The sequence below is a fragment of the Sus scrofa genome, chromosome 14, assembly GCF_000003025.6.
Source record: "Sus scrofa isolate TJ Tabasco breed Duroc chromosome 14, Sscrofa11.1, whole genome shotgun sequence".
In the NCBI taxonomy this organism is placed as follows: domain Eukaryota; kingdom Metazoa; phylum Chordata; class Mammalia; order Artiodactyla; family Suidae; genus Sus; species Sus scrofa.
In genome coordinates, this window is record NC_010456.5 from 79,647,338 (window position 1) to 79,662,732 (window position 15,395).

Sequence of the window (15,395 nt, forward strand, 5' to 3'; positions counted from 1 at the left end):
ACTCTCAAATTCCCTTTCTCTCCACTCTTAAGTAAACTCAAAAAAGGCAAGACAGCATGAGATCTAAGGAAAGAGGGCTTTTAAACAAAGGATATGTAGACTGAACAGGTTCTTTTTTTTTTTTTTTTTTTTTTGTCTTTTTGTGTTTTTGCTTTTTCTAGGGCCGCTCCTACGGCACATGGAGGTTCCCAGGCTAGGGGTCTAAACAAAGCTGTAGCTGCCGGCCTACACCAGAGCCATAGCAACTCGGGATCCGAGCCGTGTCTGCGACCTACACCACAGCTCATGGCAACGCCGGATCCTTAACCCACTGAGCAAGGCCAGGGATTGAACCACAACCTCATGGTTCCTAGTCAGATTCGTTAACCACTGAGCCACGACGGGAACTCCAATCGAACAGGTCCTTTTCAATTACTACAGTACAGCCTCTCAGGAAGGGATACCTAGAGCTCACTGTGGAAGAAAAAAAAACCCAGAAAATAAAAACAAACAAATGAACAAAAAATTGCTACATAGAAATGCATGGAGAGGCAAGGTCTCAGTCTCCAAATAGGATCACCTTTGTCCCAAGAGTCTACCCCCATGATAGGCTGGAAAAGCATGGAGAGTCAAAGGGCTATGTAGAGGCACCAGCAGGTCTGAACGGGGCATGGGCCCTGGGTCTAAGTTTTCCTGGCTCTCTGTGACTTTGGACAAGTCACCCCACCCACTATGAACCTCAGTTTCTTCTCTGGATTAAATGGAAATAATAATACTACCCCTTGCAGCAGGCAGAATAATCCTCAGAACCTAGGAATATGACAATTTAGATGCAAAAGGCAGCTAAGGGAGCTGGGGGATTAAGGTTGCCCATCAGCTGACCTTGAGACAGAGAAGGCATCCTAGATTATCCAGGTGGATCCAATGTAATCACAAGGGTCCTTAGACATAGAAGGAGAAGGCAGAAAAGAGGGGCAGAGCGAGGTGATTACAGAAAGCAAGATCAGAGAGGTGTGATGTGAGAAGGACTCAGGCCAAAGTGGCCAGGTTTGAAGACAGAGGAAGCGGCCCCCAGCCAAGGAATGTGGGTTGCCTCTGGAAAATGAGAAAAGCAAGGAAAGAGAATCCTCCCTAGTGCTTCTAGAAGGGAACAAATCCCCAAAGACACTTTTATTTTAGCGGGGGGAGACTTCCAACCTACACAACTGTAAGATACCAGATGCATGTTATGTCGAGGTGCTACATTTGTGGCAATTTGTTACTGCAGCCAGAGGACACTGATACATCCATCTGGCAGGGTTGTGAGGCTGATGCCTGGCATGCTGTAAAAATACCGTCTTATCATGGATGATAATATCACCTGTGGGCACCTGCCACTCTCCAGGCATAGTAACCCCTCTCCCCACAGAATGCTCGCCGCTTCCCACTCTGCCTGCCTCACCCACCAACACAAGCCTCAGCCCAGTCCCTTGCAGAAGCTGCCTCGATTTCCTTCGCCCACGTGAGTTCTTTCTCCTCTGAACTCCCGCAGCCCTTACAGCCTGGACCTCGCAATTTTGGCCATAATTATATAGCGGGTCGTACTACCTGCTGTTGCTGCGTGTGTGTTTATTTTGGTTCCCCAACTAAATTGAAACCTTAGTCGCCAACAGAAACTATGTTTTGTCCTGTTGTTGCTGTTGTTTTTAAGGACTTGTACTTTTATTATTTTTTTTATAGTCCTGTTTTTATCACCAAAAGAGACTGCCCAGGTATATATTTATAACCAGATAGTCTAAATCATTTTAATTGCTCTATAACTGGGCACTAACTCATTTTGCTATTTTTCTATCTTTTTTTTTTTTTTTAGCAAGTTTTCAATTTGCTAGCAGAGTTTGCTAAAGGGTCTAAGCCAGGTCTAACAAAGGCTAGAGAAGCAGGTTTAGTTCTCCCTCGCAGTTCAATGACGGGTCTCCTTACCACACCCTGATTTCATCAAAGAAGAGAGTTCAATGCTGGAAATCATAGTATAGCTAAGAAAAATGTGGCCAAGCATAGGTTCCTCTTACCCCAGGGCTGAGCACGCAGTAGGTGCGCGATCACAGCCAGTTAGATGACTGGCCAGTGGGTCCATGATCATTTTTTCCTCTATTCTCTTAACAACGCAAGATGATCCTCAAGAAAAACATAAACAAACGAGAGAGTCACAGCCTCTTGACCTACCTTAGGGACAAAGTTCCCACAAGAATGAGACAAATAGAGTTCTCCCCAGAGCATGTTATTCGAGTCTCAAAATAAGATCCATCTCTCGTTTCAAGGTACATTTATTTTAGTGAGGTAGGATAGGGAGTTTGTGAATAAGCTGGTGTGTGGGAACAGGAATTAAAATAAGCCGCGACTTGCCGCCTGCCGACGTGGATGTCCTCACATCCCACTGCCTTATTTTTGGTTCCATTCTGGTTTGTTTTCTTTGCCGGGGCTTCAAAATATGCTCGGGAGGTTAGAAAGAGAAGCAGCGGATAATCAGGGCTTCTGTTCATGAAGCTCATCCTGTGAATGTAGTCATTGACTCAGCACCTCACTAAATCCCCAACTCCAGCTCCATGAGGTGAGTGCTAGCAGTATTCCCACTGTACAGGTGAGAAGTCTAAGACAGGGAAGATGACCTTGCTCAAAGCCACCCACAAGCAAGTGGCTGAGCATGTGGAAACTGAGGTGGAGCAGCCCAGAACGTGGCTCTGACCCACTCAGCTCTATGCACCAAGGACCTGCAGAAGCGCCACCCCCCCCATCTCTGTTGGAGTGGGCGGGAGGAAGGTCTGACCCCCACGTTGCTCATTGCTGTGACACCCTGGGACTCAACGGACTCCATCCTAGCTCTATGTGTGTCTCTGACCCTAATGGCAATTCTAGAAACTGGAGGTAGATGAGGAAAAGTGAGAAGAAGAGGAGACATCAGCTGTGTGTTTTCACCTAAGAGCTTCCCTTGCTCTGCCTGCCTGAAGTGAAGCTTCTATGAGTGGATGGAAGGAGGTCAACATGGAACAGCCAAAGCCGCTCTGTTATTCCCAACCCACCCCCCAAAACCCCAGGTCCCTCAGGGGCAAGGACAGAGGCATAAGAGAAGCATAAGAACATGGATGAAAATTCAGGCCAGATCTTGGGTAAATCACCCCCTTCCCCACCTCCAGGGACCCTGGGGAAGACACTTAAACCTCTCTGAGCATCCTTCTTATGTGTAACATGGGGGAAATAATTCCTACCTCATAGGTTTGCTCTATGGATTGAGGGAGTTCACGAATGCAATGGTTTATCAGAGTGCATAGGGTTAGGGTTAGGGTTAGGGGTTAGGGTTAGGGCACATAGCACAACTAGAATAAATACTAGTTGTTTTTATTAATAAACTGTCCAGTGCACGAAGATGATGCATGTAAAAAAGTACATTAATATTTTATTCTATAATGTGCACCCATATATTAACAATGGGAAATCAAACGTGATGTGGGTTATGCTCCAGAAAAGTTAAGGGGGGGGGGCTTGGGGTTCCTCCTACCTTTAATAAACCCCATGGTGCCAGCTATTGCTCTTGGCCAGGCTTGAGAAGTGTGTATGCAGATCTGGGATAGACTTCAGTTTCCTGCATGTGATCCCAAACCTAGGCCAGAAAAGGCAGTACTTTTCATTTTCCAAGAGGAGGGCCGTACTTCTTGAAATGCTCTATTTAATGGGATTAGTCCTTTTCCTGTATAAGTCATACTTCACGGGAGTGTTCATTTTATCTCAGGCAGCTCATCAGCACATAATTGTTTCACGGTGTAATAACCTATCTATTAAATCAGACACGGGAACCTCCTTGAAATATTATTATACTGAATTCTCTTCCATAAGAGGTGGACCAGTTTTGGATTTTACTCAAGGGGCTTAGTTATCAAAGAACCAAAAGTATGTCATTAGAGGTGTTTTCTCCTACAAGGGGAGAAAGGTTCTTAGCTGTTATTATTATTTCATAGCCGACAAGGTTGTTGATCTGTTTCCAGTTTTAACAGCACTTATGCCTCCTAACAGTAAGTAATAATTTACTTATTTATTAGGCTTATTTTTCCTGTTTTTCCCCCACTGTGAGGTCAGGGGGTGGGATGTTGTCTATTTTATTCGCTATTGTTTTCTAAGCATCTGGAAAAGTACCTGGCACATAGTAGTTGCTTCATAAATGTTGTTCAATTCATGAACAAACTAAAGCCCATTTTAGAGTGTATTTTTTTGAAGAGCAACCACAACTGAGGCAAAGTATTTCTCATGACTCTTCCTTTTTTTCTCTCTTCTTTTTTAACTGAAGTATAGTTGATTTACAATGGTATATTAGTTTCAGGTGCACAGCAAAGTGATTCTGTTGCACATATATATCATCTTTTTCATATTCTTCCCCATTATGGCTTATCACAAGATAGTGAATATATCCTATGTTATGCAGTAGGACCTTGTTGTTTATCTATGTATATACAGTAGTTTGTATCTGCTAATTCCAAACTCCTAATTTATTCCTCCCCACCCCCCTTTTGTCTTTCTTTCATTTTTCTGTTTGCTCAGATAGATTTTCACTAGATCAGAACCTCCAAAAATCAAGATGACATCATCCACAAAAAGGCATGGGTTTTTACAACATCTGAGTCCTCATGACACTAAGACTCTGCAGGGAGCAATTCTCTCACAGCAAAGAAACCAGGCTCCACCTGCTGACCCAGGAGTGGGGATGAGACCTGCTGGCTGCAGAGGAAGGATGTCTGTGTCACAGTCAGAAAGGGTCCCCTCCATCTTCTAGGACCTCAAGGGACCCTAACATAAAATTCAGATTCAGGAAGAATGAGGACCAGAAGGTAATTAGTCCAAACTTCTCATTTTTCTGATGGGAGAATTAAGGGTCCGGAAAAGCAAAGCAGTTGTTCAAGGGCACAGAGGCATTAGAGCACAGCCAGGAAGAGAAGGCAGATTCCTTTTCTTCCTTCCTTCCTTCTTCTTTCCTCCCTCCCACTTCCTTCCTCCTTTCTTTCTTCTCTCCCTTCCTTTGTCCCTTCTCAATTTGTGTGTGTGTGTGTGTGTGTGTGTGTGTGTGTGTGTGTGTGTGTGGTGTATGTGCAAACTCTTTACACCAAGATGGTTTGGAAAGAGCCCCAGTTAGCGCTCCAAACATAATTCTGACCCAGGTACATTGGGGATTGAATTTCTCTAACCTCCCAGTCATCCACAACAACCAAGATCACATATTTTCTCAAATTTCCCATGAAGGAGGCAAGAAGCTTGGTGGCTTTATGAACCAAAACAACCATAGAAATCATCCAGCCCAACCTCCATGTTATAGATGAAAAACAACAGGCTGAGGAAAGAAAAGTGAGTTCCCCAGTCACAAAGCCAATTAACAGCTAAGCTGATACGGCTGGGACCCTGGGCACCAGAGCATATGAAGAAACACTCTGGATGCTTCTTAGCCTGGTGTGTTGCTCTAATGGTCTCATCACTCTGGCAAGAAAACCCTATCTCAGCAAATACATTTTCAGATCCAGAAGGAAAACATTTCTAGTGAGCAAGTGAATACAATTCTAATGAAAAAACTAATAGAAAATAGAATCCATGTACAGTCTAACACACATAAAGGCACGCAACAAACACATAGTGATTACTGCATACATTGTATATAAAAGATGCTTATTTTTTTAAATACTTGATACGAGGTATATAACATACTCAGTGCTAGTAAGGACATCAAAACATATTGCTAACAAAAGCATATCTTGGTACAAGATTTTTGAAAAGTTATCCATTAATATCTGTACAAACTAAAATACACATACTCTTTGATCCAGCAAGTCCTCTTCCAGGAACCTGGAACTATCTATAGAGATAGAATTGTACAGACAGAGTGTTTACTAAACCATTCCTTTTAGTAGAAAAGAAAACAATCAGGTGGGGCTTCATTTGGATTGTGGCTGAAAAAATGCATGAGATTTTGTCCTAAGCCAGATCACTACAGAGCTGAGGGAATGGCCACCCTTTATTAGTAAGAAAGCCAAACTGCAATGCCATGTGATAGACACTATATTTTTGTACAAAGACCCCCCCCCACCTCTAAAACACTCTAGCCATGTTTGTTGGTGGGGTACTTGGCATGAAGGAAAGATGTGGACGTTTCTAACACTGAGCCGCCCAAGGAGAAGGCAGTGATGGATGCGGGCAGAGGAGATGATTGAGATTTTCTTTATGCACCTTTGAATGTCTACGCTAGCTAAAATATGCATCTATTACTTTGAAAAAAAATTAGGTTAAGACCAAAAATTCCTGAAAATAAGGAGAGAAGGAACCCACAAAGAGTCTCCTGAGTTCTGTTTCAGCCTCTCCTCGTCCCCTCTAGACCCATGACAGCAGGGACATTCTGAGGAAATCATTCAGTGCGGCAAAGAGAACCTCGAAGCCTTTGGCTGCAATGACTGTCCTCTGAGGTAGTTACTTTCTCCACCCGACTGTCCTCATCCTGAGGCAGGAAGGGACCTGCCAAACAGAGACAGGCGGTGAGCTGTAAACACAAAAGCTCTTCCTTCTACCCAGGAATGGAGACTGAAAGCAAGGGTGACCCCAGACACTTGATCTTACACTGACCCCCTACGTAAAACCAGGCAGGACCCACTCTTCACAAATCAAGAAGCAGACAGAAGCTAACTTTGGCAGGCAGGCTTTTGGGGGCACCTGAACCAGCTACTTGGAAAGGTGGCCTTGTCCTTCTAAGCTTCTTTGCCCAGTCTCAACTCCCATTTGAATGAAAAGTGACAGAACCACGAATGTAGAGGTCCTGGCTATGACAGTGATGACCACTGGTCTTCAAACAACGATAAAACCACATTCTCTAAAGCACTCCCTGTGCACATCCTTCTGAGCTGGCACTTGCTTCAAAGAGAACTATCACCACTGACCTCTAAAACTTTGAGAGTTGTTCACATGCATACACAAGTCTTTCTCTCTGTGGGGACAGCCCAGCCCTCCGGATGAACCCTGGAGTCTGTATTTCAACCATGGCTCAGGAACCAGTAAGAAGGAAGGAGAAAAGATTGACTTACCAAGCCAACTTCTGTTTAAGTACACAGACACAAATACGGGAGGGACCGTGAAGAAATCTACTACAGAGTTCACTTCCAGCCAGAACCACAGCTTATCGTTGGCTGCAATGAACTGGGTGAAAGAAAAAAAAAGAGACAAAAAAAAAAAAAATGAGAAGCATGGTGTCAACATTCAAACTATACTCTTTTACCAAAGGGTATATTCTGATTTTTCATGGGGGCCTGAGAGAAGATATTATGTTTCTCTCTCTCTCTCTCTCTCTCTTTTTTTTTTTTTTTGCAGCCACATCTGTGGCATATGGAAGTTCCAGGGCTAGGGGTTGATTTGGAGCTGCAGCTGCCAGCCTATGCCACAGCCACATGAGATTCAAGCCATACCTGCAACCTACACCACAGCTTGCAGCAATGCCAGATCCTTAACCCACTGAGCAAGGCCAGGAATCAAACCTGCATCCTCATGGATACTAGTTGGTTTCTTAACCCACTGAGCCACAATGGGAACTCCAATGTTCCTCTTATATCTAACAATAATCACATGCCATTTTTGTCTTAGAATTTAGATACATAGTCTTTTCTAGAGAGTGACTATATTCTATGTTAGCCTTGGAGAAAGATCGGGTAGAACAGTTTTCTGTGGTTTTCAATAGCATCATAGGGAAGTTTGGGTGATCTCACATTTCTTAAAGTCACTAGTATAAACAGGACTATAAAGAAAGGGTCTACATGTGCATTCATTCACAGATACGATCTCTATAACCCACCTTCTGTACAGCTCCCTTTATAAAAAGGGTCTAGTATAAGTTCTCCAAGCCCTCAATTCTGCCAATCTACCCCCTTGATTCAACACTCACAACTCATTCTTCTCTTAGGATTCAGCTAAGTGGGTACTAACAAATGCAATTTTAAGAGTGGAAGGGCTTTTCCCCTCCTGTTTAAGGCAACAGTGCATTCATGTTTGAAGAGAGAGATGAGAAACAGTGGACCAGTAAGTCTAAGAGTTACTTCGATCCTTATTTCTCTCCTTTGGTACAAAATTAACAGGCACTTCAGGAAAGGCTGAGCTAAGGAAAGGGCTCTCTCACAGACTGAAAATCAGAATGCCGGTTTATTGTCTCCCATGGAAACACTGGGCTTTGTCTTGCCTGCAAGAGCAGCCGCTGATGGGGAATGGTCCCTGGATACAAGACTTGCCTGCCCCATCGTGATACTGAGCAGTGTTGTTCAAACTTACCCGCAAGCCAAAGTAGAGAAGGAAGAACACGTTGAAAGCCATGTCGATCTGTAATGTGAAATCTTTGTAGAAATTCTGGCAGGATTCTATTGGGCTATTAGACAGGAAGAAGAAAAGGCAAAAGGTAAATGAAAAGCATCATCAGAGCTTCCACATTGCTGTGCGGTGCTGCTGCTTGGGGTAGAGGACAAAATGAATGCTCATAAAATAAAACATTTGGTCTTTCTACCCTCTGTGATCATCAAGCAAGCATTGCCAAGGGGTCTTTCCATTCAACCATACAGTCTTTTGTTCTTTTGCTTGTTTTTGTCATTTTATACATGTATTATTTTCATCATCATTCAACAGTTGAGCTAAGAATCTAAAGAGGATCATGCAGGCACCTTGGAGGAAGGACAAGCAGAGGAGACCACCAAATTCCTGAATTTCACATTAACCCTTAAAGAACTGACTTCTTTCTTTTAGAGACACAAACCTAAGGTAAAAGCAGTCCCTCACACCACCCCTCCCGTGACATTGGAAGTGAAGCCCATTTCAATTAAACACAGTGGCAGTGTTTTGGCCCTTGAAAAAATCAGTTGATTTTTAATAAAGGACCCAGGAGCATCTCAGGAAAGCTGTGGAAGAGAGGATCCTGGTTGATGTTCTGGCTAGGCTAAATATGGACGTATATGAAGCACTCCTATCTGGGGAAAGAAGCATTGCCCAACTGGTAAAATCCAAGACCGTTAAACCAATATTGAAGCAGTACTCTAAGGGTTAATTTTTTTTTTTTTTTTTTTGGCATGCAGGTTAATTGGCTTTGTGTGTGTCAAGCAGCTGATGCGAACCTCCAGCACAGTCTACTTTGTTCAAGAGTAGGCAGTTCAAAAGGGTACAACTATACAAACTTGGTATATGTCTTCCATGTGCTTTCCCACATCAAACTGATCAGAGGATCAGAGTGTGAAAATTCCCAAGGTTTGGGCTAGATGGGAAGCAGGAAAGCCTCATAAGCATCTCAAAGCTGTGAATGAAAATTCAAAGTATGCTGGTATCAGTAAGCGAATGGTAACACTCAGGACAGGAACATCTAGAAGGTGAGGTAGTGGAAAGAAGGCAGGATGGGAAGAAGTAAAATACTTCCCCCTGGATGGGAAGCAACATGGGCCTCCAGGCCAAGTGAGGCTGGCTTGAGAAGGGCAGGATGGAGGATTTCCCAGTATCTCCACTTCGGAAATCACTGCTCACAATACCAGTTAGTATAGTTGTACTTCTGTAACGACAATGCTTGGCTGTTCAACAGGCAGGAATCTGTGCACTACGGGAATGCAGGGCCCACTTAAAGGCAGGGTGGGTCAGTCTGTGGAACTCTCCAATCATATTACATGCACCAGGTTTATCCATTCTTTATCTGTATGACATGCCCTTTGTCATTTTCCAAATCACAAATACACATGAAAATCTCCAAAGAGCAGTAAGAGCAATCTACATTTGCATTTATAAACTAAGAGAACTGAACCAAAATCAAATGCTGAAAAGTAGTTCTTGCATAAAGGAAAGGACAATACTAGCTTTTCACTGAGGCGAAGTGGAAGGTAAGACAGTATGGAATTTTCTTAGGCCGATGCTGAAAGGAGGCAGGAGCAAAAGAAACTAAACACCACAGCCTGCCTCTGCTCTTGCCTGCTCTTCTACCCAGGTATTGATTCAATGAACAAAAAAAAAAAAAAAAAAAAAAAAAAAAAAAAAGAATCCAAGGGAGTTCCCATCATGGCTTAGTGGGTTATGAACTTAACTAGTATCCACGAGGATGTGGGTTTGATCCCTGGCCTCGCTCAATGGGTTAAAAATCCTGCCTTCCCATGAGCTATGGTGTAGGTTGCAGATGAGGTTCAGAACTGGCATTGCTGTAGCTGTAACGCAGGTCCCAGTTGTAGTTCCAATTATCAGATTAGACCTGTAGCTTGGGAACTTCCGTATGCCACAGGTGCGGCCCTAAAAAGCAAAAAAAAAAAAAAAAAAAAAAAAAAGGAGATTCCAGACCTGGAGTTAACGAGTGACACTTCTGCAATTACCAAGCCATGACAGCATTTTGTTTTGTTTCAAGAACAAGACCCACAAGGCTCACAGGTGTCAGAATGCTTGGCTACTCTAGTTGCAGTGAAAAGAAGTATAAGGGGTAGGTTGACCAAAAGTATAATATGCTACTGAAGAGTAAATGGTGTGTGTGTGTGTGTAAGAGAAAGAACAAGAGTTCAGGATGGGGGGCTCTGCTGGTAAATACTATATTACACTCAAGTCTTCACTTGTGCCAGCGGTGACTTAGCTGCACATTATAAATTCATTGTGTTCAAGACTGATGTGCACATGATCAAAGGGACAGAGAGAAAGTTTTGGTTTCCAAGTGTATTATGGAAAACCCATTATCACTTCATTGAGACCTTACAATAACCTTACTATTGCCCCCACAATAGTTATTGGTGGCATACTGGGGATACTGTGAGTTTCCTATTAATAAATTCCATGACTTCTGTGGTTAAATTAGTAGTAAGCTTAGAATCCCTCTAGTAGGGAAAATATTTGCTGGGCTGTGGAAGAGAATGGAACAGTGGGAGAAGAGATGTTGACTCAATTGTCATGGAGGATCTTTTGGTTCAACCTAAATGGAAGGAGATATTTTAAAAGAGTCTAAGGCATTAGGCAGTAGCAAATTCTTTCCACTGTTATTTGCCTTGTCATTTTTGCTGCTCCCTCCTGTGTTGCCCATGACATGGCTTGATGCTAAATACACCTCAACAGTACCTCTTATTTGCAGAGACCAACACTGAAACCATAAGAGACCCTTACTCTAGTCTTTAAAAAATTTAGAGTGTATTTAATCACTGTTTTATATCATTCCTTGAGTCTTAGACTTGGAGGTGAAATAATAAAGGGAGTAAATTATGCTGCTGGTGTTGGAAGCTTTCCCTCTGGCTGAAGCTCATGGATAACATGAGCCTCTCCACTAAGATGAAGAAGGAAGAGAGAAGCAGGAAACTCTGGGACAGAAAGGGGCCAGCCCCTGGTAGGACCAGAGTAATCAGAGTTTTCTGTCCCTTTCAGGTCTTTCCTACTTGCCACAAAAGCCCAAGGAGAAATGTCCTGCTGAGTTTTCTCAAGTGGCATCAGAACTGTTTATAAGGATCCCTTCCGAGATAAATGCTCCCAGTGCCTTTGGTCTGTGGACTCACACCATCGAAGACTACAGAGCAGACATTCTAAAGCACCATCATTTCATTCCCCAAATGGAAACAACCCATGGAGAAGTTCACTGATCTTATAAAAAGAAAATACAGAATTCAACAAGAGTTGGCCCTATCAGCCAGGATTTATTTTCCTCCCAAAGAGACTTTATCTTAATGATTAATGCTCATTGTATGATGGAGGACAAAATACTAACTCCTCTTCCTTCTTGTGTAAAATAGAAGAGTTCCTTGTCTAGAAGCTTTAAGACCTAGAAATTGCCTTTTTTTTTTTTTTTTTTACAAAGGAAAGTGACTCTGAATTCCAAACTTGAATTTGGATCACCACTCTGATGAGGGATGCCCACATCAGAATAGGCTTTCTACGGCCATATGTTGCCAATAGGAAAAAAATAGAGTTTTGGAACTGAAATAAAAACACCAGTCCTGGGAGTAGAAAATGGACGTTCTCTAAATTGCTCTTGGTTAAGTGATGACTTACTAATTAGAGGACACTAGATACTTGGTAAACTGATGGACTGTTCATTCCTAGGCTCCTGCAGTCCATGGATCAAACATGACAGTAAAACCTTAGGCAAATTTAGTGTTTTGATTAGGACTCTATGACTGGGGCACCTTTAAAAGAAGCTCAATAAAAAGCTACTCCTGATGGGATAAATGCTCAGTGTGGAAGAGAGGTCCAAGTACAAACTCCTATTTCCTCTTAAATAGCATAACCTCAGTATTTAGAGGTCTCTGTAAAGGAAAACGAGATGCTTTCAAAGTGAGAAATACATCTCTTTCTTCACCTGTTTAGCAACATAGTGTCCGACAAGGGTCTTTGAGCAGCAAGATCCAACAGTCCTTCTCGAAGGAAGAATTTGTCTTTCCAGAGCAGGAGGCAGATGATGACTGCCCAGATTTTCCTTCAAGGGCAGGGGGTAAGGACAAAAATCTCACTTCTAGCCATTGTGATTTCTGTATCATCTCCAAGAAGAAAGTACTTGCCTCTCTTCTCAGCCTCTAAATTTCCCTGGTGTTTTCTTAAGTCTGTTTTCCTAAATCTCTGAGCCTGACTGCCCAACCCTTTCAAAAATACTTCTCCAGAACGGTGTTCCTCAAACTTTAGGATGCATTTGGAGGGATTGTGAAAACACTGGTGGACCCCTCCTCCCAGAGCTCCTGACTTAGTAGGGCTGGGACAGGGTCGTGAGAATCTGCATTTCCGAGGCTGCTGCCCATCCAGACCACACTGAGAACCACAGCTCCTGAAGAACTTTCTTGCAACTACACACTAGTTATAGGTGTTGCTGCTCGAGAACATTCCCATTCAGACCTGAACAAAGATGATTAAGCATTCAAGTCTGCCCCCGGACAACCAGCTGCTGACCACTTAACTAATTGCTGAGATCAAGGGGTTGAACAGATATTTTCAGTTTCAGATGTGAACGAGGGAGGAAAAAATTAAGATGATACAGGGAGGTAATTACGATGCAAGCTTCACCAACGACATTCCAATTAACAACCAGAGAGTGCCTGAGGAGCACGTTTTTCATTTAAGATTAAAAGGAAAAATGAGGAAGGCTAGGTGGGGAGAGGCTATGGAGACCATCATTTGTAAGAGATAAAGAAACATTAAGCACTTAGGAACAACAACAACGGCAGCAAACATCCAAAATGATATAATAAATAACTACACAAAAGAGAAGGGACTAGCTGAGGAACAAAATGGCACTTTGTGAAATAATTTCCAACATTTAAATTCGCCTCACTCATGTAGCTGGTCCCTTTTTAAATTGGATGGAGCCTTCTCAATTCCCGCCAGGATTATGGACCACCGGAGTTCAGGCCCACAGTGCTGCAGAGATGAATCAATACAATACGCTTAATGATTCTAGACTCTTCTTCCTGTCTCACCTTTGCAGTGCTGCCAGATTAATTTAATTAAAAGATGCCATTCACCCGCCATCGTGGCTCCCTCCTGGGCTGAGAGGGGGCCATCAACTCCAAGTCTGGGCTGAGAAAAACCTCTAAAACCCAGCCTTACCCTACCCCTCCCATTTTATTTTCTACCATCCTCCAGGTCAAAGCCTCTGGCTGCCACAAGCTGGCGCCCTCATTATTCCATGCATGGGACCTCCATATGCCTAGTTCTCTCTGCTTTTGAGGTGGCCTCTTCAAATGCTCCTCCCACAGGCAGCCTTCAAGGTCACTTGAAGGGTGTGGCTCTGTGAATTATTCCTGCCTCCTCACTGACCCTCCCATCTCTGAATTCCAGAGCACCAGGAGCAAGGAATTCTAAAGAGCCTCAGAATGTTGATCCTTATTCAACATAGTAACACCTGGAAGTTGCATACTATTACATTTGGTCCTCACAACCTGGCAAAATAAGGGAGTGGATATTTTGTTAAAATCCCCATTTGGCAGACAGAGAAGCAGAGGCTCAGAAACCTACCCAAGGTCATGTAGCTAAGTGGTGGAGTCAGGACAGAGACCCAATATCCTTTCTGCCATACCACCCTACTGATTCAGAAAAACTGCAATATCCTTGGAGAGAGAAAAGGAAGACATGGTATCTGCTCTCCACAGGGCCTGGCACGGGGCTTATATAAAAACAGTAGGGGTCACAGATCCCTGGTGGCCCAGTGGGTTAAGGATCCAGCATTGTCACTGCTGAGGCTCAAGTCACTGCTGTGGTGCAGGTTCGATCCCTGGTCCAGGAACTTTCACCTGCCAAGGATGCAGCCAAAAAACAATAGGGGGTGCCTGATTTATGAAGGGGGTAAAACTGCCCTAGGGAAAAAAATGTATATGTTTGTCCAACGGTCTGGGAAAATTCAGAGGAAGCTAAACTGTCCAACTTGTATTAAACCCTCCTTTATAAAGGCTGTCATGCGGGGCATTACTAATCCTCAAAAGTCCTTTCTGGGACCCTAAGGAGTAGTGGTGCCATGGATTTTGACCTTATCTGCTGAGGGTAAGTTTCTCTGCTTTTAGAGAAATAACTCCTAGTTATCCATCCAATAAAGACAGATGCCTCAATTTTCTCTCACCCACTCCTATTCTAGAAGAAAAAGAATGAATATAGTAATGGACGATAATATTTAGATACTCTGAACACTTTTAATCATGGGCAAAACAGTTAATAAGCTCTGCATCCCATTTCATTCACTTTAAAAGTGGTGATATCATATAGTCATGGATACTATGAAACCAACCTGCAATAAGTGGAAGTAAATCTAAGAGATCTGCGGTTTCCCTAGTAATGGTAGGATATATTGGGTAAGCAAAGTAGCTCAATGTTCCTGCCTACAAAATAGAAATATAAGCACCTAGCTAATCAGCATATTTGAGACCAAGGAATTTGAAAAGAGAGGGAGACAAGACTTTACAATGTATTCCAAATTAGAAATCAATGTTACTACTCCTATAATTGTTGAATTCAGAAAAATATCTTGCAAGCTAATAACAATAGTGGTTTTGGTGTGAATGATGTGATACTAAGTAGTCACCAAGAAAGCAAGGATCATTATACAGAGCACTGTCTTCTCAACTCAACAGCACTTTAGAACTGTCCAGGTCTTGAACCAAGTTGAAAGTTTTCTGTTTGTTTTTCTCAGTGGCCTCATTTTAATTACCTTGTCAGAGCTATCTATGTACTTAAGAGCTAATCTCTCCAATTTTGACACTTTGGTGTTTATACTGGGTGGGGTATGTATTCAATAAGTTGTGTAGTTTTTTGTTTGCTTTGGGGTTGTTTTGTTTTTTGTTTTTTTAGTTTTACCAAACAGAAGCAGGCTTCTTTTGTTCACCATCACTGTAAGTTTATCACAGAGCATCTTGAAGTTGTTGCCTTCTAAGATGCTGTTACTATTGATATGTAAGTTTGTGTTCAATCAT

At 42.8% G+C, this 15,395-nt stretch overlaps 1 protein-coding gene across 50 annotated transcripts in view; it reads right to left on the bottom strand.

The window, feature by feature from the left end:
- The window catches only part of KCNMA1 (potassium calcium-activated channel subfamily M alpha 1), a 760,956-nt gene that overhangs the window by 301,956 nt on the left and 443,605 nt on the right, over positions 1-15,395 (bottom strand). For all 50 annotated transcript variants that reach the window (XM_021072164.1, XM_021072146.1, XM_021072135.1 and 47 more), the window contains 2 exon segments: positions 8,293-8,386; positions 7,062-7,173 (listed from right to left, as the gene is read on the bottom strand). In XM_021072164.1, the coding sequence (XP_020927823.1) occupies positions 7,062-7,173; positions 8,293-8,386 (206 nt within the window).